The sequence below is a fragment of the Heterocephalus glaber genome, unplaced genomic scaffold (assembly GCF_053883595.1).
Source record: "Heterocephalus glaber isolate CG9 unplaced genomic scaffold, H.glaber_assembly_v1.0 deba00001606, whole genome shotgun sequence".
Lineage (NCBI taxonomy): Eukaryota > Metazoa > Chordata > Mammalia > Rodentia > Bathyergidae > Heterocephalus > Heterocephalus glaber.
In genome coordinates, this window is record NW_028258377.1 from 13693703 (window position 1) to 13720241 (window position 26539).

The 26539-nt window shown below is 46.3% G+C and overlaps 1 protein-coding gene and 1 long non-coding RNA gene across 4 annotated transcripts in view; one reads left to right on the forward strand and one right to left on the reverse strand.

The window, feature by feature from the left end:
• The window catches only part of LOC110344661 (uncharacterized), a 35150-nt gene extending 12716 nt beyond the window's left edge, over positions 1 to 22434 (forward strand). Inside the window, exon 4 of the long non-coding RNA XR_015444772.1 lies at positions 14998 to 22434. This is a non-coding gene — a long non-coding RNA (uncharacterized LOC110344661). The remainder of the gene's footprint in view (positions 1 to 14997) is intronic.
• The window catches only part of Cplx2 (complexin 2), an 85755-nt gene continuing 81475 nt past the window's right edge, over positions 22260 to 26539 (reverse strand). For all 3 annotated transcript variants that reach the window (XM_004836352.4, XM_004836351.4, XM_004836350.4), the window contains one exon: positions 22260 to 26390. In XM_004836352.4, coding sequence (XP_004836409.1) covers positions 26193 to 26390 — 198 coding nt within the window. In that variant the 3' untranslated portion in view covers positions 22260 to 26192. The remainder of the gene's footprint in view (positions 26391 to 26539) is intronic.

The following is a 26539-nucleotide window of genomic DNA, read 5'->3' on the forward strand; positions in this document are numbered from 1 at the left end:
GACAACCAGGCCAGGTTCCCCTGATGCTTGGAAGGAAGAGAAGGACAAAGCAACTGAACTTGGACAAGGTCTTTGTGTGCTATCTGATTTATTCTGTTTCCTGCCCAGGAGGTCTTATGCATCTGCAAAATGAATCCAGGAAATATACCCCCCTCTCCCTAATGTGTTATTGCAACCTTGGGCAAGTTGGAGAGGGAGCGCTACATTGTGGCTTTGGGGTTGGATGGTTGGGGGTGACTTCTAGCTCCTTCCCCTCCTCACACTGTATCCTTCTGCAAATCACTCCGTATCTTTGGGTTTCTGTTTCTTCCTCTGGGTCAGCAGGTAATAATAGCTGCCTCTCAGGGCTAGTGAGGGTCATGGGGGTGGACATGCTTTGTGGAACATGGACCAGAGGAGAGGGAATGGCATCTTCATTTTCTTCTCCTTCGTTATTCTTGTCCCTGTGGTGCTAAGCATCAATACTCTTTACCTTCTTGGAAAATAGGAACCAAATTGGCTCCCACAGAGGGGCTTAGAAGCTGAGTTCTGCTTCTTTCTTATGCCATTCATTTCTTCACTTCATATGTTTACTGAACACCTCCCAGGGGTCAGCATCTACTAGGTGCTGAAGTTAAAATGTGAATGGGACATGATTTCCACCTTGCAGAGAGCCAGTCTAGGGAGGAAGCCAGTAAGGGGAGCCATAATTGCTACAATACAGAGTGAGGAGGGCTGTTGGGTTTCCTCCAGATACTATGATTGGAAATCTGGTTCTCAATATTTTGGGCACTATCGCTATTCCTCTCTCCCTCCCTCCCTTCCTCTCTCCCTTCCTCCCTCCCTTCCTTTTTTTCCTTTCTTTTTTTTAGAAAAGGAAATGTATTCAATACATCTGCAGTGTTGGGTGCTATGGGAGTGGTATTGACTAGGATAGGCAAGGCTGTGCTGTGGTAATGGACGTTCCTAACTTCTGGGGGAGAAGTCTGGGAGTTGCTTTCTCCATATGGCGTACATATGTGTGGTCAAGGGGAACTTTACAGAAGAGAGACCACAGAGCTATCCTGGTGGCTTGAGGAGGAAGTTTCCAAGTGGTTTGGTGAGGGGGCAATGAGGACATCATTTATTTGAAAAATATCTGTTGAAGGCCTACTATATTCCATCTCAGCTCTAAATGAAGGGGCACAGAAGTGAACAAAATAAAACTCTACCTTTAGGGAAATGAGTTTTAGTGGAAGGTGAAAAATGCTATGGAGAAATAAAGCAGAGCCATAAAGGGGCACTTGCTATTGTATACTGGGTGGTCAGGGATGGGGGACAACCTGGTAGGTAGAGGAAATGTAAGAGTACAGTCCTGGAAGGGAAATTTTTCTGGGCTCTGGGAAAAGCAAAGGGGAGAGTTCAGAACTGTAGGGGAGAGTGGTAGGTATTGGGGTTAGAAGGGAGGCAATATGGACCTTGATATCTTGGGTGTTTTAATCCTGGCTGCTGGAAAAATGTAGGATGTCCAGTTCAATATGTATGTCAGGTAAAGAGCAAATATTTTTAGTATAAGTGTATCCCACACAAATTTGCTTTTCTCTGGAATTAAAAAATAATTCCTGACACTCCTTTTTTCCATTTAAAGTTATTTCAATTGACATACAAATTGTACATGTTTAAAGTATATAGCATGTTTTAAAATGTGTGTACACTTGTAGAATGACTGAATCAGGTTAATTAACATGTATTACCTTATCTACTTGTCATTTTTTTTTGTGGTGAGAACACTTAAAATCTACTCTCCTAGCAATTTTCAAGAGCACAATACATTGTTATTAACTACGGAAACTGTGTTGCATAATGGATCCTTAGATTTTTTTCCTCCTGTCTAAATGAAATAATGTATTCATTGGGCAGTGTCTCTCCCATCCTTCCATCCATCCTCCAGCCCATGGTAACCACCGCTGTATTCTCTGCTTCTGTGGATTTGACTTTTTCTGATTCCACATATAACTGTGCAATCATGTGGTATTTGTCTTTCTGTGTCTGGATTATTTCACTTAACACAATGTCCTTGAAATCTCTAATTTAACTAGTTGTGGGCCTCCCTAAGACTTTGGCTTTACTCTGAGATGAAAGCCACCAATAATTAGAAGTAAAAGGTGGAAGAGATGCACCCAATGTTTTGAAGGGATATTCTGGGCGCTGTGTTATAAGTAGGCTGTAGCTGGCAAGGACAGAAGCCAGGTACCTGCTGGGAGTGAGATGGGATGGATGTACTGGGGTGTAAGTGTGGAAGCACTGATGAGGGTGGATGTCTGTGAAGACAGAGCTGACTCGATGTTCTAATAGACTTCTTGTGTGGTGGGAGAGGAAAAGGGGCTAAAGGAGGACTAAACAACTACAAAGATCACAGGAGAAGCCTGTGTGTGTATGTGTGTGCTCGTGTGTGCATGCATTCATGGATGTGCACACATGGTTTGGGACACATTGTTAAGAGATGCCCACTAGAAAACCAAGAGGAGACACGGAGAAATCAGGTGAGCACATGTCCTGGAGTTGGATGAGAAGACTACTAATTGGTAATTTGTCAAGCAGGACACCTGGCTGAGAGCACCTGGAAGTATATAGCTCAACCCCAAGCATCTGTAGAGGCTTGCTGGAGAGTGTGGTGAGCTGAGGGTGCAAAGGACTGAGTGTTTCTGGTTAGGCCCTTGTGGTATGAATGAGACTGGCATAGCATGGAGGACTGGAAGTTCTTGGACATTGTATACTGGGGTGTGCTAGAGTGGGTCCCTGTATTAGATAGGTCCCTGTGGGGCAAGATGGGTCTAGAAGGGCTTTCAGGGAACTGTGGCACAAGCCCTGGCAAGAAGTATCCACGACTGACCCAGGATAGTGACTGGGAGGCATAAGTGGGTTCATGCACAGCACTGATGGGAGTGGGTGGCAGATGGATGAGAACAGGAAGATGGATGTCCTGAACCTTTGGGTAGCTCTCACAGGGCTGTGGGGGACCCCGTGTTGGTCCCAGAGGAGTGTACAATGTCCCTGCCCCTCCCCCAGCACCCCAAGGCCACTGTGCTTGTTAGCAAGAACACTCCTCAGAGGGAACATATGTGCTGTTATTTTTAGGTGATTAGTCGCACATCGTGGAGCGTTTGTTTGCCAGTCGTGGGTAAACAAAAGCCATTTGTCAAAATGAGATGTTCCAGCCTCATCCTCTTAGACAGGCCAGTTGCTGTGCACTGTGAGTTTCTGTTGCATCAGAAGTGAGGCTAATTAGCTCTGCAGCTCCTAAATAATAATGGCCACATTCACTCAGAGATTTCTGTGTGCTAGGAGCAGTGCAAATGGCACTTCCTAGAAGCCATGTATGAGATCAAAGGTGTGTCTTATTGGTCTGACCTTGGAGTTAGGGAAATCAAGGCTCAGGGAGGTAGACTGACTTTCTCAAGCTTTCACAGCCAGAAAGATGAGGCCCTGGGACCCTCGGATCTGAGTGACCCCAAAGCCTGAGATGGGTGAGGGGACTTCTCTGCTCCTCTTGAATATTTCCTCCCCCATCTTGTGACCAGAAATTCAGCAACATTGAGCAGTTTAGGTGGCAACTGACATTGAGCCATTCCACTGGCTGCTAGGACTCCATCCAAGGGATCCTCCAATACCTCTTCAAAGTTACTAAGGCACCCGAGGAAGGGGAAACCCAAAGTGTTATTATAGCCTCTGGTCAGGGGGTAATTGGTACGAGTTCTAGCCTAAGTCCAGCTCACAGTGGGTCCACTGGGCTCATGGTCCCACCCAGTGGTGCCAAGTGTACAATATACAGTTGGCCTTCCCTATATGTGGAGTCTGCATGCATGAGTTGAAAATATTCAGCAAAAAGATTTCATCTGTACTGAACATGTACAGAATTTTCTTATCATTATTTCCTAAACAAGTGTAGCAATTATTTATATAGCATTTACATGGTATTGTAAGTAATCTAGTGATGATTTAAAGTATAGGGAGAATGTGTGTAGGTTGTGTACAAATACCATGCCATTTTCTAGAAGGGACCTGAGCATCCCTAGACTTTGACACAACCAAAGCCAACCTTTCTTCATCCCCCATGAGGATGAGGGATGCCTGTTTTGTTATAGCAGTTTAAATGGTCTAAGACACATAGTTTCTACTTTTTTCCCTATTGCTTTCTCCCCCATTGTTGTGAGTCTATTTCTAAATGGCATCTTCTTCTGCCAACTCGGGCCAACAGAAAAGAACCATCACTGAACTTCTAAGTATGCACTCCTGTCTGTTTTGGGAACTGGCAGTTGTCACAGTCCTCTGTGCAGCCCAGGAATGTGGAGGGAGGTGTCTGGCTTTCTGTGGGTGGCATATCTCCTCTGGTGTGCCCATTCCTTGTTCCTTTCAACTCCTTCTTCCACCATCTGCCACAGCACTTCTCACTTTGTCTTGGTCACTGCTTTTTCCCGTTCCACAGTATGTTGGCACCATTTCCAGGGTCACTTGTGAGAGTGTTGAATCTTGTAAAGTTGATAAACACTCTATTATCTGACCTAATGTCCTGGCCCTTTTGACCAAATACCGACTGAATCTTGTTCCTATTCCTGCTGGTAAGTGTTGACCTGGTCCTGGATCTCCTTTGGAGTATTGTCCCATTTGTCCTTGTTAGGCCCACTATGCCCATGGATGATTTATGGGAATAACCTTAACCCTAGTCATTGGCTTAGTCTGTTTTCTGTTGCTTTAACAGAATACCTGAGATTTGGTAGTAAAGAAATGAGGTTTATTTTGGCTCACAGTTCTAGATTCTAGGAAGTCCAAGACCTTGGCACCAGCATCTTCTTGGCTTCTGGTGAGGACCTTTTACTGCTTCAACGCATGTAGGAAAATAGAAGGGCAAGTGGAGAAGAGGGAGGAGAGGTTAGGCTTACTTTCTAACAACTTGTTCTCAAGGTAAATAAATCAGTTGTGAAAGAGCCAGGACTCATTTCCATGAGACAGCATTATTCTTTCACAAGAGAGGCACCTCCTTGATGTAAACATTTCCCATGGGGCTCCACCTCCCAACACTGCCATATTGGGAATCAAATTTCAGCATGGGTTTCCAGTGGGGACAAACCATATTTGAACTATAGCATTGGGTTAATGACTGGCAGGAGAAATGGGGTAGATGCTAAGCAGGAGGGCTATTGTCCTTCAGAGAGAGATGCCTCTGTATAGTGTTCAGGCAGGGAAGGAGTGCTCACTGTTACTTTTGTGGCTCATAGGTTCAGAGGCATCTGGAGAATCAAGATTTTGTGACAGCGTCAATGTAGATGCCTTCATCCCGTGTGCCAGGATTCCATTCTACTAACCAGAGCCCTGGCATTGGCATGACAGCCCTGCGTTAGGTGGAGCTGTGCTTTCTCTGGATCATGTGTCTAATTTCCATTTTCTCTGCCTTCCACTGCAAAGATGAGAACCCCTTTAAAGGCCAGCAGAAGGGCCTCCCATTTTCCCATTTAGCCTTTCATTGATGATTAATCATGCTTAGCCTTTTGTTATTTTTCGGATCAATTGGGTTTAACAATAGCCACCCATTTCAATTGTCCTTACAATTATTTTTTCTCGCATATTTCTCAAGTGTATCATGTCAGCTAATGAGTTCTTTTTCCCAAGTCTCACATCCTTCCACCTCATGTTGGGGCTGTCTGACTGGCTTCTCATTGCCTGCCGAGCAGTAGGTGGTTGGGGTCCAGACTCATCTCAGTGTTTGCCTTCTTGACTCACTTTCAGAACTGCCTGTAACAGGTTGAATTCCCAGGAAGAAGACTCTGTCACAGAGCTCAGCATGCAGGCTATTAATTTAGTCTTTAGATCGGTTCCCATGGAGAGGGGGGGAAGAAGCAGGATTGGGCAGAAAGGTAAGCTATGACTTGTAGTGGCAATCTCAGTGGATCCTGAGGGGATTTCTGAATGTTGGGGGACCCTTTAGAATTGCCCTCAGTTGGGGGAAAGAGGCCTTGCCCTTGTACACCAGTGTTGACCTATTACAGACCTTGGGGAGCCTGGGGAACAGGTTGTGACTTTGGGTGAGACAGCTGTCTTCTCTTGAGGGATCTGTAAAGGTGCTGATAGTTGAGGGCTGTCTAATGGTGGCAGTTCTGACATCTGGAGAAACAGGGCCTTTATTCTCTAAGATGGACCTGGGTTGTATATCACAGTATCCACTTTACCATCAATGGATTTACTTCTCTATAATACAAGGATTAAAAAGTCCTTAGCTTGTTCTTGGTTAACTAATAAGGACTCTACAAATGGTAGCTATTTATTTGAGGATATTTATAAGCAACCTAACTTCAACTCAAAATAATTTAAGCAACAAAAGGAATTTTCTGGTTCATGCTTCAGGCATGGATGGATCCAGAAATTCAAAGGGTATCATCAGGATGGGGCTCAATCTCAATCTCTCTCTCTCTCTCTACCTTTCTCCCTCCCTCCCTGCCTTCCTCTCTCCCCCTTCCCCCATATGTGCATGTATCTCTCCATCTTTAAGTCTTTAATGTTGGCCCCATTTTAGGCAGGGCCTCCCTTTGTGAAGCTAAAATTGCCTCCAACAGTACTTGACCACATTCTGCCAATTTAGTAACACTGGCTGAAGGAGTTAGTGGAAAAAAACAAAAACAAAAAAATAGTGGTTAATAACACTCGGATAAATCCCAGGAGAGGGCACTCACTGGGCCAGGCTTGGGTTATGTTCCCATCCCCAGAGCTGTGGGGTATGAATTCAGCCCCTCTTGTTGGGAAATTGAAGACAGGAGATTTTCCAAAGGGAAATTGAGATGCTGTGAACACAAAAGATAGAAGATCCTGATAAAAAGATATCCATTTCCTCTCCTCCTTGTGAGACTTTCGCTCTTCTCTCCAGAGAATGAGAGGGCATCAGATTGGTCTTGCCTGTTTGGAGCATGTGTTAAGTTCAAGAATGGGCTCACACGTCTACACATGAAATATATCTAGGGCTGCCTGGATGTGGGCTGCATGGCCCCTCACTGCATTTCTGAGCTGCATCAAAGAGGCCCCAGCTCCTCAGTGAAATGCATGAAAAATATTTGGGGGTCAGACAGACTTGGACTTGGATGAAATTTTGTGTGATCTTGGGGTTAATGTTCTATTGTCTCTGAGACTTGGTGCCCAATCAGCTCCCTTATCTAAAGAGAATACCAGATTGTCACTATGTGAATTAAGCAAGAATGCATGTATAAAGCACCTGGCACAAGGCCTGGTGCACTGTTCTTGATGTATTAAACACAAGAATATTTTAAGTTTCACTTGGCAAAAGAGATCCTCTAGTTGGGTGGTGGTGGTTGCCCTGGAAACATGATTTTGTCTGCACAAAAGGTCAGGGATCCCTAAAGACTGGGCTTACCTCTCTGACTTTTTCCCTGTATCAAAAGCCCCAGGGGGTTAATCTATTTTAAAATTCTTTTCCTCCTTTGGCTTAAGCTATTGATTTCTAGAAGGCCCATAAGATAGTCACCATCTTTTGGCCCATGAATTCTGAACACTCAGTTTCTCAAATGACCTCTTGGCAGCAGATTCTTTGCTCAGTCAGGCCCAGGGTGGGAATCCTTGTACCTGGCTCCAAGTCTGAGTCTAGTTTGTCTCTAAATCATCATGTCTGCCAATCTTGCATCCACTCAGTACATAATTATTACCATCTACCTTTTCCAGCCCCAGGATTATACCCTAGTGGTAGTGTCTGATACCCTCTCCCTATGTGACAGGACAGGGTGGTTGAAGACCAGGCCATACTGTGTTCCATGGGACAAGACATCATGGAGCTGGATGACTGAGGGGGAATGCCATGGTTCACATTTGATTTGATACCAAGGGTCCATGTGTTGGGGGCTTGGTCTACAGTATAGAAATGTTAGGAGGTGGTATAACCTGTAAGAAGTAAGGCTACTGGGATGTCATTGCTGGTTCCTATCCTTGCTCTGGCTTCCTGTCTCACTACTGGCTTTTGCTCCTACCATTTTGATGCCATCTGCCATGATGTAATCCAGCCAAAGGGGATCACCAGAGACTTTCAGCCTCTAAACTAGAAACTAAATGATCTTCTTTTCTTTATAAAGTACCCAACCTCAGGTATTTTATTATAGCAATGGAAAATGGACTAATACAATCCCAATATGAGCCAGCAGCCTCTGAGCCTGTCTGGCCCTCAGATATGCTTTCTTTGGCTAACCAATATTTTAAAATATTACATTAGTATTACTGCAATATTTTATCAAATCTACTATGAGACAAATTGCAAGGTGGATCTTATTTTACGTAACACTAAAAAAAAAAAGCTCACAAACTCTGACGTGCTACAATTGTAGGCTAGCCTTTATCTTCAGTGAGTGATATTAAATATGCAAGAATATGTGCTGCTTAGTGTTGGTGAAATGTAATATTACCAATATTTAAACATTGGGGAAAACAATATGGAGGTTTCTTAGAAGATAAAAATAGGATTACTATATGATGAAGCAATTCCACTTGTGGGTATAAACCGAAGAGGAATTTAAATCAGGGACTCAAAGAGATATGTGTACACCAATGTTCACGGCAGCTTTGAAATGCACAGTAGTTAAAATAGGGAAGCAATTGAAGTGTCCGTTGACAGAGAAGTGGATAACCAAATGTACACACATATAGTAGACTATTACTCAGTCTTATAAAGGAAAGAAATTCTGATCCATGCTACACCATGGATGAAACTTGAAGTCATAATACTAAGTTAAATAAGCCAGTCACAAAAAGGACTGGTATAATATGATCCATGTATATGAGGTAGGTAGAATAGTCAAACTCATAGAGGCAGAAAGTAGAAAGGTGACTGCCAGGTCCTGGAACAAGAAGAATGGAGAGCTGCTATTTAATGGGAACAGAGTTTCAAATGAAAAGGTTCTGGAGATGGATGGTGGTGAACAATGTGAATGTACCTAAAGCCACAGAACTATATACTTAGAAATGGCTAAGATGGTCCATTTTATGTTATGTATATTACACCATAATAAAAAGATAATAAATGGAAAAGATGTATTAAAATTCAGCTATTTCACATGAAACTCCCATGTGCGGGCTTCTTTTGAATAATTACAAACTCCAGCAATGTTGGGTCTGCATCTTTGTACAATAACAGTCAGCTGGAGAGGAATGGGGCTTTCTTCTTTTGTTACTTAAAAATTTTAATTTGATTACTTTAAATAAATAATATACTTTCAGGGCTCAACAATCAAAACAACACAAAACCGTATAGAATGAAAAATTGAACTCCCACACCTGCTGCCGTCCATGCTGTTCTCAATCCCTTACCACAAACCAACACTTATATTCGTTTCTTGTGTTTTTTTAAATGCAGATACAAACAAATATGAATAGCTTTCCCCTCAACTCTGTTTCATTTACAATAGGCATTGTCTTTGTTTTGATTACTTAATGATGTGTCTAGAAGCTATTTCCAAAGCTGCAAACAGCAGCTGGCCCTTTGGAGGCGCCGTCTTCTCCTGTGACTGAAGCCTGCCCTCCACAAGCTTCCTTCTTTGCATACAAGCAGGTCCAGGGGAATCTAAGAGTTCAGCCTCTCAGTGAGGGCCAAGGTATGGGTGGGGACAAAGAGGTTGAAGGTGAGAGGCTGGGATGAAGGAAGGAGTATTTTCGGGTTCTTCCTGGGGTCAGAATGTGTGTAGGTACTACAGCTGCTATATAGACTTTTGGATGAGTGGATCACGATGCAGAGATGACGGTCCACAGAGTTCATAGTCCTATGGGGAGAGCAATACAAGGCAAATTGGATGCACACAAGACCAAATTGGAGGATATCAGGTTGTGTAAATTAAATACACCTTTAAAGCTTTTGATGTCTCGTTCCCCCTCTCAGTTAGAGTTATTGTATAGATTAAAAACAACAGCACAATGCCTGTCCCACAGTTATGTGGGGCACTGATTATGTACTGATGGATCCTGAGATAAAGACTTAAGATTTTTTGATGTTATAATAGTTCAAAGGCAATACAGTACCCATTCAGTAGAAACCATACTTTGACTTTTGAATTTTCATCTCTTTCCAGGCTAGTGATATGTGGTATAAAACTCTCTCATGATTCTGGGCAGCAGCAGTGAGCCACAGTTCTACTCAGCCGTGTCATTATGTGGGGAAACAAGGCATACTCTATAGTGAGCTGTGTTGCTAAGCTATATTTAGTAGGTTAGGTTCATTAAGTGCTGCTTTGACCTATGATATTTTTAACTTACAATGGGTTTCTTTGGGTGTAACCCCATCATAAGTGGAAAATTTGTATTATCTCTGTGGGGGGACAGTGGAGAAAATAAAACTCTTAGAGGTGACATCAGGTAGGGTTTTAGAGGCCAAATAGGAGTTTGCAAGATGCAGGAGTAGGAGTAGTGCATTCCCACAAAAAGAAACAGTGTGGGATCTTCCACCTTGCCTACAGGTAGTAACCCTATTTCCAAGAGGATATAAGTGAATCTGACATAGAAGATGTGACCTGCCCAAGGTCAGATGTGCAGAAATGCAAAGCTATGACCCACACCTGTTCTGTTTTGTCTGAATGGAAGTCTGGAAGGCAATGATCATCTCAAAATGTGAGGGGTGTTGCTCCCGAGGTTCATTCATACTTCAGCTTGGGATTCCTAAGTTTAGTAGCTATGGAATATGAGGAGGTCTTGGCCTCTGAATGAGGGGAAAGATTGTGTAGTACTCAAAGGTACAGACAGGTAACTCTCACCATTCCTCGCCTCTATTTTCCTATGTAAGCTTCCCTCCCATGGAGGTTTCCCACATAAGGTGGCAACATGGCCACCAAGAGCTGCAGATCATTTGGCCAGTTCAGCCACTAGAAAGGACAAGAAGGGAGTCTCTTTCCCCACTTGTTTGAGGTAAAGTCCTAGGTAGAGTTTTCACTGGTCAGATGTGGGCCATATGACTATGCTTGAGCCAATCACTGTGGCTGGGGGAATAGCCTCTCACTGGCCACATTACAGTAAGATGACCATGAATGAACCAATCACCGTGGGTTCTCGTATGGGTCAGACCTGGGTCACATCACCATCACTGGAGCTCCTGCTGTCAAAACTTCAGGGGCTGAGAGTGGAGGAAAGGTAATCCCCCAAAGCAGTAATGGGATCCTGCACCCTAAGTAAAGTCCTCCTCTAACTGAAGCCTGCCCTCTACAAGCTTTCTTCTTTGCATACCAGCAGGTCCAGGGGATCTCAGAGTTCAGTCTGTCAGTGAGGACCAAGACATGGGTGGGGACAGGGAGGTTGAAGGCAAGAGGCTGTGATGAAGGAAGGAGTATTTTCGGGTTCATCTTGGGGTCAGAATGTGTGTAGATGCTACAGTGTGCTATAAAGGCTCTTGGAAGAGTGGATCAGGATGCAGAGATAAACAAGGTGAAGAGAAGATGACTGGCTGGCAAACTCAGTGGATGTTCCTTTAAAAAGAGCAGAAGAGCCCATAGCCTGGTCTGTGGGAGACAGATCTGTCCAATAGTCTCCTTTGATGATAGGCTAAAGGAACCACAGGTTACCTGAGCTGAGGTAGGACAGGAAAGCCTTCAAGGAGGAAGTTCAGAAAGGCATCCAGCCCGAGGAACCAGTTTGCATAGCAGTGCGACCGCTTTGACAGTGGGAAAACTTAGCTGTTCTACAGGTACAGTCACAGTAAGCTCCTAGGATAAGGTGGGGAGCATTCCTGTCTCCTCCCTACACTGTCCTGATTGCAGTTTGAAGTAAGGAGGTGCAATAGAAGCACCTGAGCTTCCATAATTCAGAGGCCCAAACTATGTACTCCTTCTGATGAGGCCTTTCAGGGACGAGCACAACTAAAGCAGGAAGAAAAGGATTTTATGAATTAGTACCAACTTCTGGAGGGACAAAAGCAGCTAGGGGAAGCCAGAGAGGTAAACCTAGTCCCCATAGCATCCACTGACCCTTTGTACAGAGAGACCTGTGTTTCCCGGGCAACCGTGACATCCTGATTGAACACCTCACCTTGCCAGGGAGTGCAATTTAAATCATTGTGGTGTGTAATTATTTTGAACATTCTGTGCATGAGGCCCTGTGTCAGGTGCTTTATATACCTGATCTCTTTTTATCCTCTCTGTATGAAGAGGCATCATCCCCATTTTATAGAGGAGGGAGCCAAGGCTTTAGGAAACCAGGAAACTTCCACCAGCATCACACATTGTGAGGCAATGAAGCCAAGATTCCCTTAAGCCTGTTTGATGTCCATGCACCTATTCTTTCAATTGGGACCCCTTTGATTTGGGGGCCAGAGACATAGTGACAGATCTGATGCTCCCCAGAAACGTGACAAGAGGGGGTTGCTATCTGTGTCCTGCAGCCACTCAGCAATTGTTCTGATAACACTCAGTTAGGAGACACAGGCAGATCTTCACCTTCTGGTCCTGAGTCTTCTAGCCCAGACAGTTCTCTCCTCTCACACCCTCTCCCGGAGCTTGGTACTGCCTTTCTTATCTAAAGCCTGGCAGTTGCGAGCTTAGATGAGGGCTCCCCAGTCCCGATTGTTTCAGTGGGGGAGGGTGGGAGTTTAGGAGAAGGGGGAGCAGGTGGGGAAGGGCAGGACACAGAGCCCATGGCCTCAGAGGAGGTGGGAGGCAGGGAGGCAGCTTCATTAGCCTATCCCCAGGGGACTTGGCAGCTGGTTATTAAATGCTCCCTAGGTTGGTGAGCTTGGCAGATGAGGGAAGAAAACAACTGTGTGAGTTTTGTATATATAGGGGGTGGAGGTGGCTCTGCCTGAAACAGGAAATTCCTTGGTCTCCTTTTATGCTAAGAGGGTTGAGACTGGGGATTCTGCAGGACCTAAAGCTGTCAGCATGGTATGAGCCACTCTGTGGCAGCAGGGATGGCTGAGGTCATCCTTGGGTGTAGGGTGGGCACTGGATCAACCCCATGCTGGTTCCGTGCCCCTGCAAGGGCTACCTTAACCATGGGTTCTCCTTGGCTTCCATCGACGCTGGTCCAGTAGCTGTGGTATCCATTGGATCCTCAGCCCCTGTCTTGCCTGTGTCTATGAATCCTCCCAGTTCTATTTGTAGTCCTGGGGCATCTTCCTACTCCTTATTGTAGACAATGTAATTTTCCCATATTATATGAAATCTCTCCATATTATAGAAAGATTTGTGAAGTGGCCTGATTTCCCAGACCTCTTCTTTTGTCCCTTAGACCTACCCATCAGATCATCCACAACCCTGAAATCCCTACCTCTGTCTCAAAGATCTTTGTTTTGCTGCTGCCACATGGATGTCCCCTGGAACAGCTTCTAGGTTCCATAGGTGACCTATTTTCATCTTTCCCTTGGACCTCCTCATCTTCACAGTGCCCTGTCTCAAAGAGAGGCTCCAACATCTGCCTACTAGCTTAGACTCTCCTCCAAATGTGTTCCTTTCTGGAGACGCCACGGGCAGGCCCTGCTATGGCTGCTCTGCTTCCCCATTAGCTCTCCACCTGGTTCCTTCCACACTGTTGGGCCCTAGTTCACATGGCTGCTCTTCTGCCTGCACTGCTTCATAGCCTTGACTATAGTCACACAGCCCTTCCATCTCTCTCTCTCTCCTGCTTAAAGTTCCCATTTGCTACTCAGGCCTTTTGGATGAAGTCCATACTCGTTTTGCTGACTCCAAGGGTCATGGCCTGGCACTCTTGCCACCTCTGCCTCTGTATCTCTCTCCTGCCCTTTGCACATACAAGTTCCCTCACATCTCGGAATTATTCATACAGTTCCCTCTGCTCAGAATACCTTCCCTCCCCATACTCCCTTCTTTTTTGGTGGTTCTTGGGATGGAATTCAGGGCCTTGCACATGCTAGGTAAGCACTCTGCCACCGAACTACACCTCTTGCCCCTGCTTTTGATTTTAAATCTCACCTAACTGGAGAGTGAGCTCAGCTTTTGCTTTCTCTGGGAAATGCTCCTTGACTATGTCCTCTCTGTCCCCAGCAGGTTTAAGCATTTCTACTCTTGACTCTGTTAGCATCCTGCATGCTTCTACTTCTTTATTATGGTACTTTCTGACTCTATCAGGGTTGTCTACAAGTCATATTCTTGCCCCCCAGTTGACTATGAAGTTTATATTGCCATTCCTAGCAACCAGCTCAGAATTAGACATATGGTTAATGCTTAACCAGGACTGCAGGAAGAAATGAAGTGTCTGTAAACCAATCTCTTGAATGCCAATGTGGAGGTCTTTTGATATATTGGTGTATATTGGTTTCCTATTGCTGATATAACAAATTACCGTAAACTAGGGGCTTCAACAACACAAATTCATCCTCTAAAAGTCCTGGAGGTGAGAAATCAAGTGAGGCTCAACTTCACTGTGCCAACATCAAAGTTTGGTGAGGCTCTTCTCCTTCTGGAGGCTGAAGGGAAAATCCATTTGTTTGCCTTTTCTAGCTTCTAGATGTCACTTGCTTTCCTTGTCATGTGGGCTATTTCTCCATATTTAAAGCCAAAAAATTTGGGCTGAGTCCTCACATTGCCATTGGTCTGATTCTCTATTCTACTTCCTTCTTCCACTTTTAAGGAACTAGTATTTTCCCTGAGCCAAATTGCATAATCCAGGATAATCTCTCTATTTTAAGGTTTGGTGATCAGCAATCTTAAATTTTATCTGCAGCTTTAATTCCTATTTGGCATGTAAGGTAACAACATATCCACAGATTTCAGGGATTAGATCATAGATACCTTTGGAGGAAGCCATTATTCTATCCACTACAATGTGGAAGAATTAGAGAAACCAGTGGCAATGTGTGGAGAGGGATGCTGCTCTGTGAAACTGAAAGACTGGAGGAGATTAAGAGTAAAAAGACAGTGAAGATCAGAGAGCAGGATGGGTTGATGCAGGTGAAGTTTGGGAACCAGAAAGGTTTTGGCTACAACTAACAGAAACCCAACCCAAACTGGATTTAGGTACACCAGTTCCCTTTATCTGCTCTTTTGTTTTCTATAATTTCAGTTACCTGTACCCAACCAAAGTCTGAAAATATTACAGAGAAAATTCCAGAAATAAATACCTCGTAAGTTTAAAATTTCACACTCTCCTGAGGAATATGGTGAAATCTTGCAGAATTCTGCTCCATCCTGTTTGAAATGTGAGTCATCCTTTCATCTGGTGTATGTACCCTGCACACGCCATCCACCCGTAGTCACTTAGTAGCTGTCTTGGCTACCAGATCAACTTTTGCAATATTGTAATGTTTGTTCAAATGATGCTTATTTTACTTAATAATGGCCTCAAAGCACAAGATTAGCAATGCTGGCAATTTTATTACAGTATATTGTTATAATTGTTCTATTTTAGTATTAGTTATTGTTCTTTAATCTCCTACTGTGCCTAATTTACAAATTAAACCTAAGTATTTGCATATATTTATGGAAGTATTTTCATAAATATGAAAAAAACATAGTATATATAGGGTTTGCTACTCTCTGAGGTTTCAGGCATCTGCTGGGGTCCTAGAACATGTTCCTGTGAATAAGGGCAGAATACTGCATCATAGGAAATTTGTTGCCTTATGGAATGAAAAAAGCCACAGGTAGGAATTCTTCTAGGTATGGCTTGGGAAAGGTTCAGTTGCAGTCTCTACAATTCTATTTTTCTTTATCTCACATATCTCTTCATCTTGGGTTGGCTTCATCTGCAGTTCGTGTGAGATGGCCATGGCAGCTGCAGTTCCTGCCTCCCAGTCCCCAAGTTTTGGTGCCCTAGGGAAGAGGGACTGCTAGTCTTGGAAGGTCTCACTGCCCTGCCTTGTCTCTGTCCAGCCAATCACAGGGTGACCATTGGTACTGATTGGATTGGGCTTCATCCAAATTATGGACAGCAATGGGGAAGAGTGGGCTCCCAAAGGAAACTCTGGGTGCTGTTTTACCAGATGGATGATGCTCCCCACTGTATCCTGGGGAGCACTGGGTGAGATAGGGCCTGGATTCTGTTTCTGGATCTGTTGCTGCTTTGCTGTGTGGCACTGAGCAGCTTACTTGTTAACTTCTCTGAGCTCCACTGTAAAATGAGGGGGTGGGATTGGATACTCTCTGAGGGACCTTCCAGTTCCCACAACCTAGCCACTTGGAGGCTTTTCCCATCTGTTTAGTCCATCTGTTTTTTTGTGGCTGCAGACACTAGTAGTAAAAATCCTTAGAAAACCCAATGGGTTTTCTGCAGGGAAAGTTGTGTAGAGGAGAGCTATGTTTGCATCAGGGATAGAGTGGCACTAAAGAGGCTTTGTTTTCCACATGAAGTGCTGGGGGGTGGCCAGTCCTGGATCCTAGGAGAATTTGGGGCCTGGGCAAAAGGTCATGGATGAAGGGTCACTCTGTGCTTGGTGTCAAGCTTAGTATATGGCGATGGTTTGGGGTGGCATGTGAATTAGAGATTACTGGATGGCTGAGCTTAAGACCTAGTCTGCATCTGGGTTGGGGATGGAATCAGAAATTTGTCAGCACTAGACAGGGCAGGTCTATAGGTGACTCAGCTGTTGTATGAAAGTGGCTTTGGCCATATGTGATCTCTCAAGCACTTACTGTCATTTAATATCTTATACATTTTATTTATTCCTTTGTTTTTTGTCTGTCCCCTTTAAGTAGAATGTCAACTCCATGAAGGCACAGACTGTTCTCCATGGTCCATAGAAAGCTCTTAGATCAGTGCTTGGCACCTTGTAGGTGCCCAATAAGTTGTGGTGGGGTGACTAAGTGAGTGAGGCAGAGGTGCATGGATCTAGGGGTAGTCAGTGCTGTGCACATTCCACTAGAAGTTCCCCAACTCTGCTGGACTTTAGAACCACCTGGAGAGCTCCTAAAAATACCAATGCTCATGATGCACCCTGCACCGATTGAATCAGAATACTGGGGGTCTGCAGCCAAGAATCATAATTTTTAAGAGGATTCTCCTAGGTTATTCCACTATACTGCAAAATGTGAGAGCCACTCAGATGTGCAGGGGGTCACATTCTGCAGGAGGACATGCATACATAGTGGCCCACACACATCCAGGATAAAGGAGCCGAACCAGAGCTGGCGCTGTAATGCGGCTCAGGTTCTGGGTGGTAGGATGGAGACTTTTGTCCTAGATCTCTATCACATTCTCTGGACACCCGCCACAGAGGTGATTACTTTGCTATCACAGAAAGGATTTTGGCTGCAAGTCAAGAAGAGCTCTTGCTTTCCAGTTAAACGATGGCAAATCAATTTGAGGTTTCCGCTGGAGCTGCTGATTAGGGCTGGCAGCTAGGGAGCCTCTGGCTGTTGGAGTCAAGGCAAGCCTTGGCTAAACCTTTGGGAGGAAGAAGCAGGCAGAAGCTGCAGGCCAGCTTTGGGATACAACAGCCCAGACTTCTCTTGGAGTGCAGGGAAAGCCTTAAGGAGTTGCTGTCCAAATGGGAAGTTGCAATTTCCATTTATTTAGACCAGTAGTATTAATTGTCTTAGTTGTCATTGGTTAAAAACTTGTATGTGCCCAGCATTTTAATAATTTGTTGCAGTTTCTGAGCATTGTAAGTCTTGCCCCTTTTTATGGAGCTTCAGAGAGATGAAATAAAATGCTCCAGGTCAAATGGCTTCAAAGTTTCAAGCCAGGCTTGAAACCAGGTCTGTCTGGTAAAAATCCAAATGTTTTCTCTTGGTGCCCTGCTGTGTGTTGGTTTGCATGCCAGACTCTTAGCTCCCATGAGCATGTCAAGCTCAAGTCTGAAAGGCAATGCTTAGCCCTGTAGATAACCACTGGGGAGAGTTTGCTGAAGGCAGAAAGGGATAAGGAAATATTTGCTGAGTGGATGGGTAAATGAAAGAGTGTTTACTGACTTGGTCCTGAAGAAAGAGCTGCAAGTGGCTTGAGGTCTGTACTGTTTTGTGGGAAGTAGGTAGCCTCCAAGAGGAGCTAGTGCCCAGTGAGCTCCTCTTCGGAGAGTCGTGCTTCGTGCAGTATCTTCCACTCTGAATTAGAGCTGGTCTGAGTGATCCACAGAATATTTCAGAAGCGATGACTTGTGGCTTCCAAAACTAGGTCCACAAGTGACATTGCAGCTTTCACCTTGATCTCCTGGACAGCCCACTCTGCAGAGGCTAGTTGTCATATTGGGAGGACATTCAACAAGTTCTACAAAGAGGCTTCCCCAGGAAGGATGTCTCCTGCCAACAACCAGCGCTAACTGCTAGAAATGTGACTGAGCCACCTCAGAAGTGCAATATCCAGCCCAATTGAACCTGCAGATGAGACTGCTGTCTGGCCACCATCTTGCTAGTGACTTCATGATGGATCCCAATCTAGAACTACACATTTAATCCATGTCAGAAACTGTGACCCACAAAAACAGTGAGAGAAAATGAAATATTTACTGCTTGCAGCCACTAAGTTTTAGGGTAATTTGTTATGCAGTGACAGATAACAGCTACACATTGCTAAGTCTATTTTGAGCTGAAGATTCAAGAGAGCTTCCAGAAGGAGACAGTTATTCCCTTCTGTCCCCTACTCTCTCTTGACCCTTACTTCTCAGCTTGTCTTGTGTTATGGTGAAAAGACACAAGACAGATTTGGTTTCAAATCTAGGCTTCCCAATTTACTCTTTGGATGGCTGGAGGGCTTTTATTAAAATTAATTCTTTTTATCCATGTCGTTTCTTCTCCTTCCTTTCTTTTCTTCCTATTCTTATTTTGCTTCACAAGATATACCATTATAATAGCAATAGTTATTAATTTATAAAACTATGACATACCAGGCACTGATTAGGGATTTACAGATATTTGGTCTAGTTTCTTCAATAATCTTGATAGTAATGGTGGTGGGGTTAGACATTATTACACTAATTTTTTTAATAGATAGTGAAACTAAGGTCCAGAACAGTTGAGTCACCTGCCCAAGATCAAGTGGAAAGAATGAGGATTCAGAACCAGGTCTGAGTTGAAAGCCTCATTCCCTTTATATTCTTCTTCTTCCAAGCCTCAGCTTCCTCACATGTAAAACAGGAATAATACTGACCTTGTAGATTGCTGTCAAGATGAGAGGTGGTGCTTTTAAAGCAATTAACTTTTGTGTATGGCATACAGCAGGTGGTTAGTGAATGGAGCTCCCTCACCCTCCCTCTCCTTATGTATATTAATATGGACTGCCTTAACCTTCATACAGACATGGCTATGTCAAGTGCCTCTCACAATGAGAGGAGCAGGGAGTTGATGTGGCCAAGAGCTGCTGACCCCTGGGCCTTCTCCAGGTAGGGTAGATGATGTAGGTCTGGAGTCCAAGGAGATAGTGACACCAGCTCTGATGCCACCTACTGAGCCTGTACCATTTGCTGGTTCTATGTTTGGAGCTGTCTGAGCTCATACAGAGAGGAAGGGGCGGTGTCTGCATACCCAGTGCCTGTGGAGAGGCTGGGTGTGTAGAGATGTCTCCAGCTAGAGGATCCCGGCTGAGAAAACATTGTCCTCAGGAGGTATCGAATCATTTCTCAGATCAGGCAAGAAACCCCAATTAATTACAAGTGCTAAGTAAGTGGTCTAGAAGCAGAGTTTTGCAGTCAATTAGAGAGATGCTGGAGGAGGCTTCAGTAACCCTCTGCCTCCTGGCAGCTTTCAGTTGAGTAATGAGAGCTGTTTGGCTAGAATGAGCTCCCTGACACTATGGGGCACGCAAGTAAGAGAGCACCCTTACTAAAGACGGTACAGAAGGAATTCCTGGATTGTATGGGAAGATGGATTTGACTTTAAATCCCCTTCCCACTCCAGGTTTCTTGATTTCCAGGTATTTTGATCTTGTAGTGAGCCAGTGGTCACGATCTTGATCCATTTGGGGGCTAGCCCATGCAGAGTGCTGTTTGGGCTTCTCCTGGTTGAGCCAGCATGTAGCACAGATGGCCCACTGCATTCTCCCAAGATACCTCACACCCAGGAGCCCCAAACTCATGACATTCCTCTCAAGCTGTCCCCCATCCAAGTTCCAGGTCTTGGAGAGTGGTACCATCCAAGGTGGAGAGGTAGGCATTGGTCCAGACATCTCTTTCCTCCATGCTGCCCACATCTAACCTTGCCAATTTGTCTTCCTATGACTCCCTCTAATCTGCCTCCACCTCATTCCAGTAGGGGACAGAGTGCTTTGGGACCCACCCAGTGGAATGGAGAGGAAGTGGGAGCTGATGAAAAGCAGCAAGGTGTCTTGGTTTGGGTTTTTACTGAGAAGAGAACTGAATTTCAGGAGGACAGTATTTGGAGTTCTGGGCAGGCAATACAGATGGACTCCCATGGAACTCCAACAGCCCTAATGTTTTCTTTCACTCCAGTCTTCAGTCTTGGAAGGCCTTCAGTCCTTGGGGGAACTCACCATTGGCTACTTCCCCTGTACTGAGACACTTCCTCTACCACCTGGAACCCTATGGCTGAAGAGGTTTGGAGCTCTAATTCCTCTGAGACTCTGCTCAACTCCAGCACTTTGTAGGCAAGAGAGACTTTTGGCTCAGTCTCTGTGGAGAGCAGCTTCTAGGACTCTCAATGATCCCTCATCCTGGTATTCACAGACTTTTGTAATCCCTTCCTCATAAATGTGGGCAGGATCTGTAATAAAGGTGGTGGGACATCACTTTTGTGGTTAGGTTACATAACATTGTGGCTTCCGTCTTGGTAGCAGGTTCTCTCTATTGCCTTCTTGGCTTGCATGCTGTAATGAAGCAAGTTGCCATGTTTTGAGCTGCCCCAGTGGAGGAACCCACAGGGCAAGGAACAGAAGACTGTCACCAGTTGGACAACCTGCAAGGAACTGAAGCCTCCAGTTCCTCCAATTCAGTAGAACTGAATTTGCCACTAACCACATGAGCTTGGAAGTGAGCCTTGTAATGAGACCCCAGCCCTGGCCTACACTTGACTGAAGCTTTAGGAGAGACCTTGAAGTAAGGGATCCAACTGAGCTTGCGCCCAGATTTCTGATCCACAGAAACTGAGATAATAAATATATGTTGCCTTATAGAGGGCTCAAGTTAGGGAGACATGTGCAGTGACTTAACTTACAATAGAATTTGAAAAGTGCCATTCATTGAATGCTTAACACTCAGTGATAAATGTGTGCATATAGGACCCCATTTATTCCTCACAATAAACTGGAGAGGTCACGGCAATTATCATTTCACTTCACTTAACAAGCAAACACCCATAGGCGTTAAGTGTCTTGCTCAAGCTCACTCTGCTGGGTGTCAGAGCCTCTCCGCACACCCAGGGCTGTTGGAGCAATCAGCTGAGATGCTCTATGTTAGGTGGGTGCAGCAACAGACTATGGTCTGGTCAAATGACCATATCAGGGTGGGCCTCACAGAGGAGATGACATTGAGCTGAATCTTGAGAAGTTTGGGGAGTGTGCCAAGGAGGAGGAAGGGTACCACCCATTCCCAGGCAGAGGGGACGAGATCTGTACATATGATACAGCATGGTATGTGTGGGGAGTGGGGGCACTTGGAGCAACAAGGTGGGTGTGGGTCTGACCAAGCAGGTTGGTGTCATGTCACACAAGGCCATTTTGACCATTTGGATGCTATCTGATTGGCCATTGGAAGGTGTTGGGCAGGGAGTGAGTGACACGATAAACCCCTGCATTTTAGATAAGCCTTCTAGGTGGAGCTAGGCTGATGGAGGATGGACGAAAGAAAGGGGTCGACCAGTATGTGGGGGACCAGTGCATAATGGCAGGAAGTGGGAAGAAGTGAGGCCTAACTGCAGACAGGATGTTGGGGGTGCAAGAGTGGAAGGGGACTCTGATCTGGTTAGAACTCTTCAGCAAGGCCAGGGAAGCATCTGAGTCTAGGAGGAGTGCCGAGTAGTGTCCTCTGAGTGTCCCAGCCTCCTCTACATAGTCTGGTAGAGAGGTGATGCTCCATCAGTGTTTTCAGTATGCTAGATCTTTGCCCTTTCATGTGACTTCATGGCATTCTAAGGATACCACACCCTAAGGAGCTTGGGGTGGTCAGAAATGGGATGTGTGTGAGGAGGTGACAACTTATCCCTCTCAGCCTTTGGGGTTTTAGAGTTGACATAGGGAGATGGAGCAACCCTGGAATCCTGGGACCCAGGTCCAACCCTGGGCTCAGGTGATCTTTGGAGTTGTTTCCTGGCCAGAAGCTAGGCAAAATGGATTGTTTTCTGGGGCCTCTTGAGCTTTGTAGGTCGTCTTCCTTCACTGGTAGGGTGGTGCCCCTGTTTAACCCTGGTGATGCTGACAGAAGAGAACCGATCACAGAGAGCTGCTGTACAAGGTCTTTTTCTTTGTTATCATGGTTGGTTTTGTACATCTTAGCATTTGCATCATACAAAGGGGGGAGCAACAGCCATGGCTTTAGGTCAGGTTCAGGGGGGCATGAGAGGGTGCTCCTCCCCTCCCCCCAGGCACTGACACATTTAAAAGAAGCAGAGCAACAAAGACACAGCACAGATGTGGGAAGAGGGTTCCCCCCGTGTGAGCAGGATGGTCCATCTCTCCCGGGTCTCAGTAGGACCCCTAGCTGTGCCCCAGGACCAGCATGAGCACCTCCCATTCTCTCCCCAGTGAAGAGGGTGGGGCAGCAGGAGTGGAGACTGGAGCAGGGGAAATTGGGTGAGAGGCATGTCCACCTCATTGGAGCAGGTCTGACATCAGCCTCCCTGTGCAGCCAGAAGCCTGTGAGACTCTAGAAGGGCAGAACAGTTGGACTGTGGAGGTTGGTAACCCTCCCCTTGGGCCTGGGAAGTCCCCTGTTTTGCTCTAGCCAGAAGCCTTTGGGATGGCTGCTTTGCCCACCAGCTGCCCCACTTGGAAGGAGCCCTGGGCTGCAATAATTCTAGCTCTCTTTCCCATCCTCTCACTTTCTCAGTCTCTCTCACATATACCTGGGATGTCCTCTTGACATCCTGCTTCCATTTGAACAAACACACTACAAAGGTTTGCTGTCAAGGACACTCCTTCTGGGCCTTTTGGGCCCTAGAGTAGAGGACCATCCATATTTGGAAATCCTGACCCATTGCCAGTGCCCAGCACAAGGAGACTCAGAGAAGGCCCCTTCCTTCCTTCTCGCTGGTGGAGAATCCCAGGGATAGGAGGAACCTGGGTGGCCCTGCCCGAGGGCACACAGACCCACGTTCTGTTTTCAGAATGTGATCATTCTGTTTTCAGCCACCTACCAAAGATTACTCCTCCCTTGTGTGTCATCTGAGTGTGCTGAATTCTAGAGCTTCTCCCTCTCTCAGTGTGTTACATGCACACCGTCCTATTTCTGTGTGACATGCTCATTCCACCTCCCATCCAATGAGCAACACATACTTCCCACCCCAGGTCCACCATTGAACACCCCTGTCCCTGCTAGAGCATCTTCTGTGTATTTTCTCCCCCTACGTGTGTGTTGTACACAGACATCCTCTCTGGGCTAGCGTTCAGCTTCTCCCTACAGTCAGGTTTGTATTAATTGTGTCCCCCTGGTTCTGACAGTGATCACTTGCCAGTGGATGAGACAGGGATGCACCAGGCAGAGATTCTTGCCCTTGCCCCACCTCCAGGAAGACCTCAAGTCCTGCTGCCTGGGAGTAGGATGGAGGAGTCTGGGAGGTGCACTCAGACTAAGCCAATCCAGCCTAGAGGGCACTGGGGTGGGGCTGAAAAGCCCAAAGCCCACTCTGGGGTCCAGAGGGGCTGTGAAGACCACAGGGACACTGTCTAAGGGCCTGGGATATCTTGAATGGCTAGGTTCCCTTGCTTATCTACAGCTTTCTGAGCCTTGGTCTCTGCCACCTATTTGGCACTCCATGCCCTGGCACTGCCTTCAAGGTCTGAGGGTTTCTGTCAAGGGGGAGACCTGTTTCAACATCAGAATCTATCCCTGTGTCCAAGTGAGACTCCCACATAGGGTCTGGGGAAGCCTGGGACCTCTCAGCTGGGCTCTGTTGTCTCTGGCCCAGGACCCCAGTGCTCTTGAGAATGACCATCCTGCCCAGGTAAAAAGACACAGACAAACAGACATCAGGGGTGTGAGGTGGCTCCCCATCACAGATGTAGGCACAGACACAGACATGGCCCCCTGGGGGGCCCGACACAGGGGCACAAAGGGAAGGTGTGGGGGTGGACGAGGAGGATAAGCCCAGGGAGCTGGAGCTGCCAGGGCCCTGCTCCTCAAAGAAGGGACGGATCAGGGGACTTTTCTGGTTCCCTAAACATATGGATTGTTTTGTCTCATCTTTAAAGTATTGCAGTCTAACTGATATGGCTTTAACTATTGGAAACGGACAGAGAAGACACATGTCTCTCTGAAATAAAAGCATAAATCCACTAAAATGGAAAACCCGCAGAATACAAACTGAGGCCAATGGGGGAGGGGCTTCAGGGGCAGGCAAGTCGCCCCCTCCCTGGTCCCTGTTTTTGGGGTAGGCCCTGGTGGGGGCCCAGCATGGCTTCCTGGGGTACTGCCTGGGTCTGTTCCAGTGGAATTCTGAGAACCTTAGGCAGGAACCCCCCAAGGGTAGGAGGACTGTAGGCAAAGGACAAGGTCTCCTGTCAGATGTGGCCACCTGTGATCAATGGTCTGAAGGCTGGGAGGGAGCATCTTAGCCATGTTCTTTCTCTCTAAGCACACATCCATGCACACAGCTTCCTTTTTCAGACCCACACATGAGAACATGACAGTCTTAACACATCTGGCAATTCTTTCAAACATACACTTCTGTGACATCTAACATATACTCATTTCTCCTGACGCACATGCCATTTTGAAAACACATGCATATACAAGCTAACACATGCAATCTCTAAACACATATAAGATGGCTGGCAAATGGGACATGATCACAACTCAAATATACCACCTCAAACAAGCACACATAACAAGCCTGCCTAAACATATATAATCTCTAACATGGAGATATGATGACTAACACACACACACAATCTCAAGATATACCACACTCCAACCACACATACATGCATAAAATCTCTGGACACACAGTTGCTGATGCCATCTCTGCTACACACTATGCCACACATAAACTCACTTTCCTTCTTCATTTGCTACTCTCCTCTGCCCCACACCATTCTCACAAAACTGGCTTAGTAAGTGGCCTTGGCAATCTGGAGGTGAGTGGGGGGCAAATGCCAGTCCCTACATCCCAGAGGAGAGTTTGTTCTTGGCCAGTGGGATGAATGGACAGATGCCTTCTACCAAATGGGAGTTGGCTTCTCCCCAACAACTTGGGGCTTTGGCCAGGAAGGGTCCTCTTGGGGACCATGGGGCCCTGGAAGCACATGGACAGGACAGAGTGGGGAAGAGGGGTGGCTAGGAATGGGGGCAGCGTGGTCACACCAAAGGGGGGATCCCATGGCATAGACCATCACTGCCCGATGGCTCCAAGTGTTTTTTGGGGCCTGGGTAGCCCCTTGGTTGGGCAAGCTGGGCCCAACCTGGCAGTGGGGTCCCAGTACCTAAGTGGAGTGAGAGGGAACAAGGGGTTGCCCTATCCTGGGCTCCTCCACAGATGTGCTAAAGTCCAAAGAGGATCCATTTGGAGGGACCAAGCTGGCAGGGGCCATGCCTCTCTGGGTGAGGTTTGGGAAGGGCATGCTCCTGGGCTGGGTGTCACCAGGGACAGGGAAAAAGGAGAGTCCTAGCCTCCTGCCCAGGTCCTAGCCTGTCTAGACCTGGGGCCTCTCAGGCTAAGTCCTCATGAGACAGGCTTACCCTGACTCCCTCAGAGCCAGGCCCCTCAGTGCCCCTGCCCTGACCTGAAGACCCACTAGAGGATCAGAGGCCAAAGGTCAGCATGCTGGGTGGGGCTGGAATGTGTCATTACTTTGGCTGGCTGGGGACAGTGGTCCTCCTGGCAGTGGGGAGCATGAAGGAATGTATGGGGGTTACCACACTAACGTAGACCTTAGGCTTCCAGAGGGAGCCATCCAGTGCCTTTGGGTTCAGTGCCCCCGCTATAGAAAAGCTGTCTTCCCTTTTCAAACTGCTATACTTGGGAGTAGGGTGGGACTTGATACCCTGGGATGAAATGGGGTGTCAGAGAGTGCTAAGGGGGAAGGACTCCTGGTCAGGGAAGGGGGGCAGAGGCCAACTGAGGTTTTCCCCTTCAGAATTGAGACTTAACTGAATAAAAAGAAAAGAAAGAACAAAAGAAAATGTAACAAGAGGAGTGAGGCTGGAGCAGGAGAGCCCGTTACTTCTTGAACATGTCCTGCAGCGGCCCAGGCAGGTATTTGAGCACCGTGTCCAGGATGCTCTCCTCTTCCTCCTCCTCCTCGTCCCCACAGCCTGCAGGGATGGCCTTCTTGGGCCGGGTCAGGCTCCCCTCGCAGGGCTGTTCAAGGGCTGCCTTCTCCTCTGCTTCCTTCTCCTCCTTCTTCTTCAGCCCATACTGGGGGAGGGGAGGACAGAGAAGAGTATGACGAGGGAGGTAAGGAAAGAGCTGGGTCTCTGGGTCGTGCACACTTGCTTGAGGTGGCTCATGAACACTTCTTGAGCCTCAGTCTCCTCCTCTATAAAGTGGAGATAAGGGTTCCATCC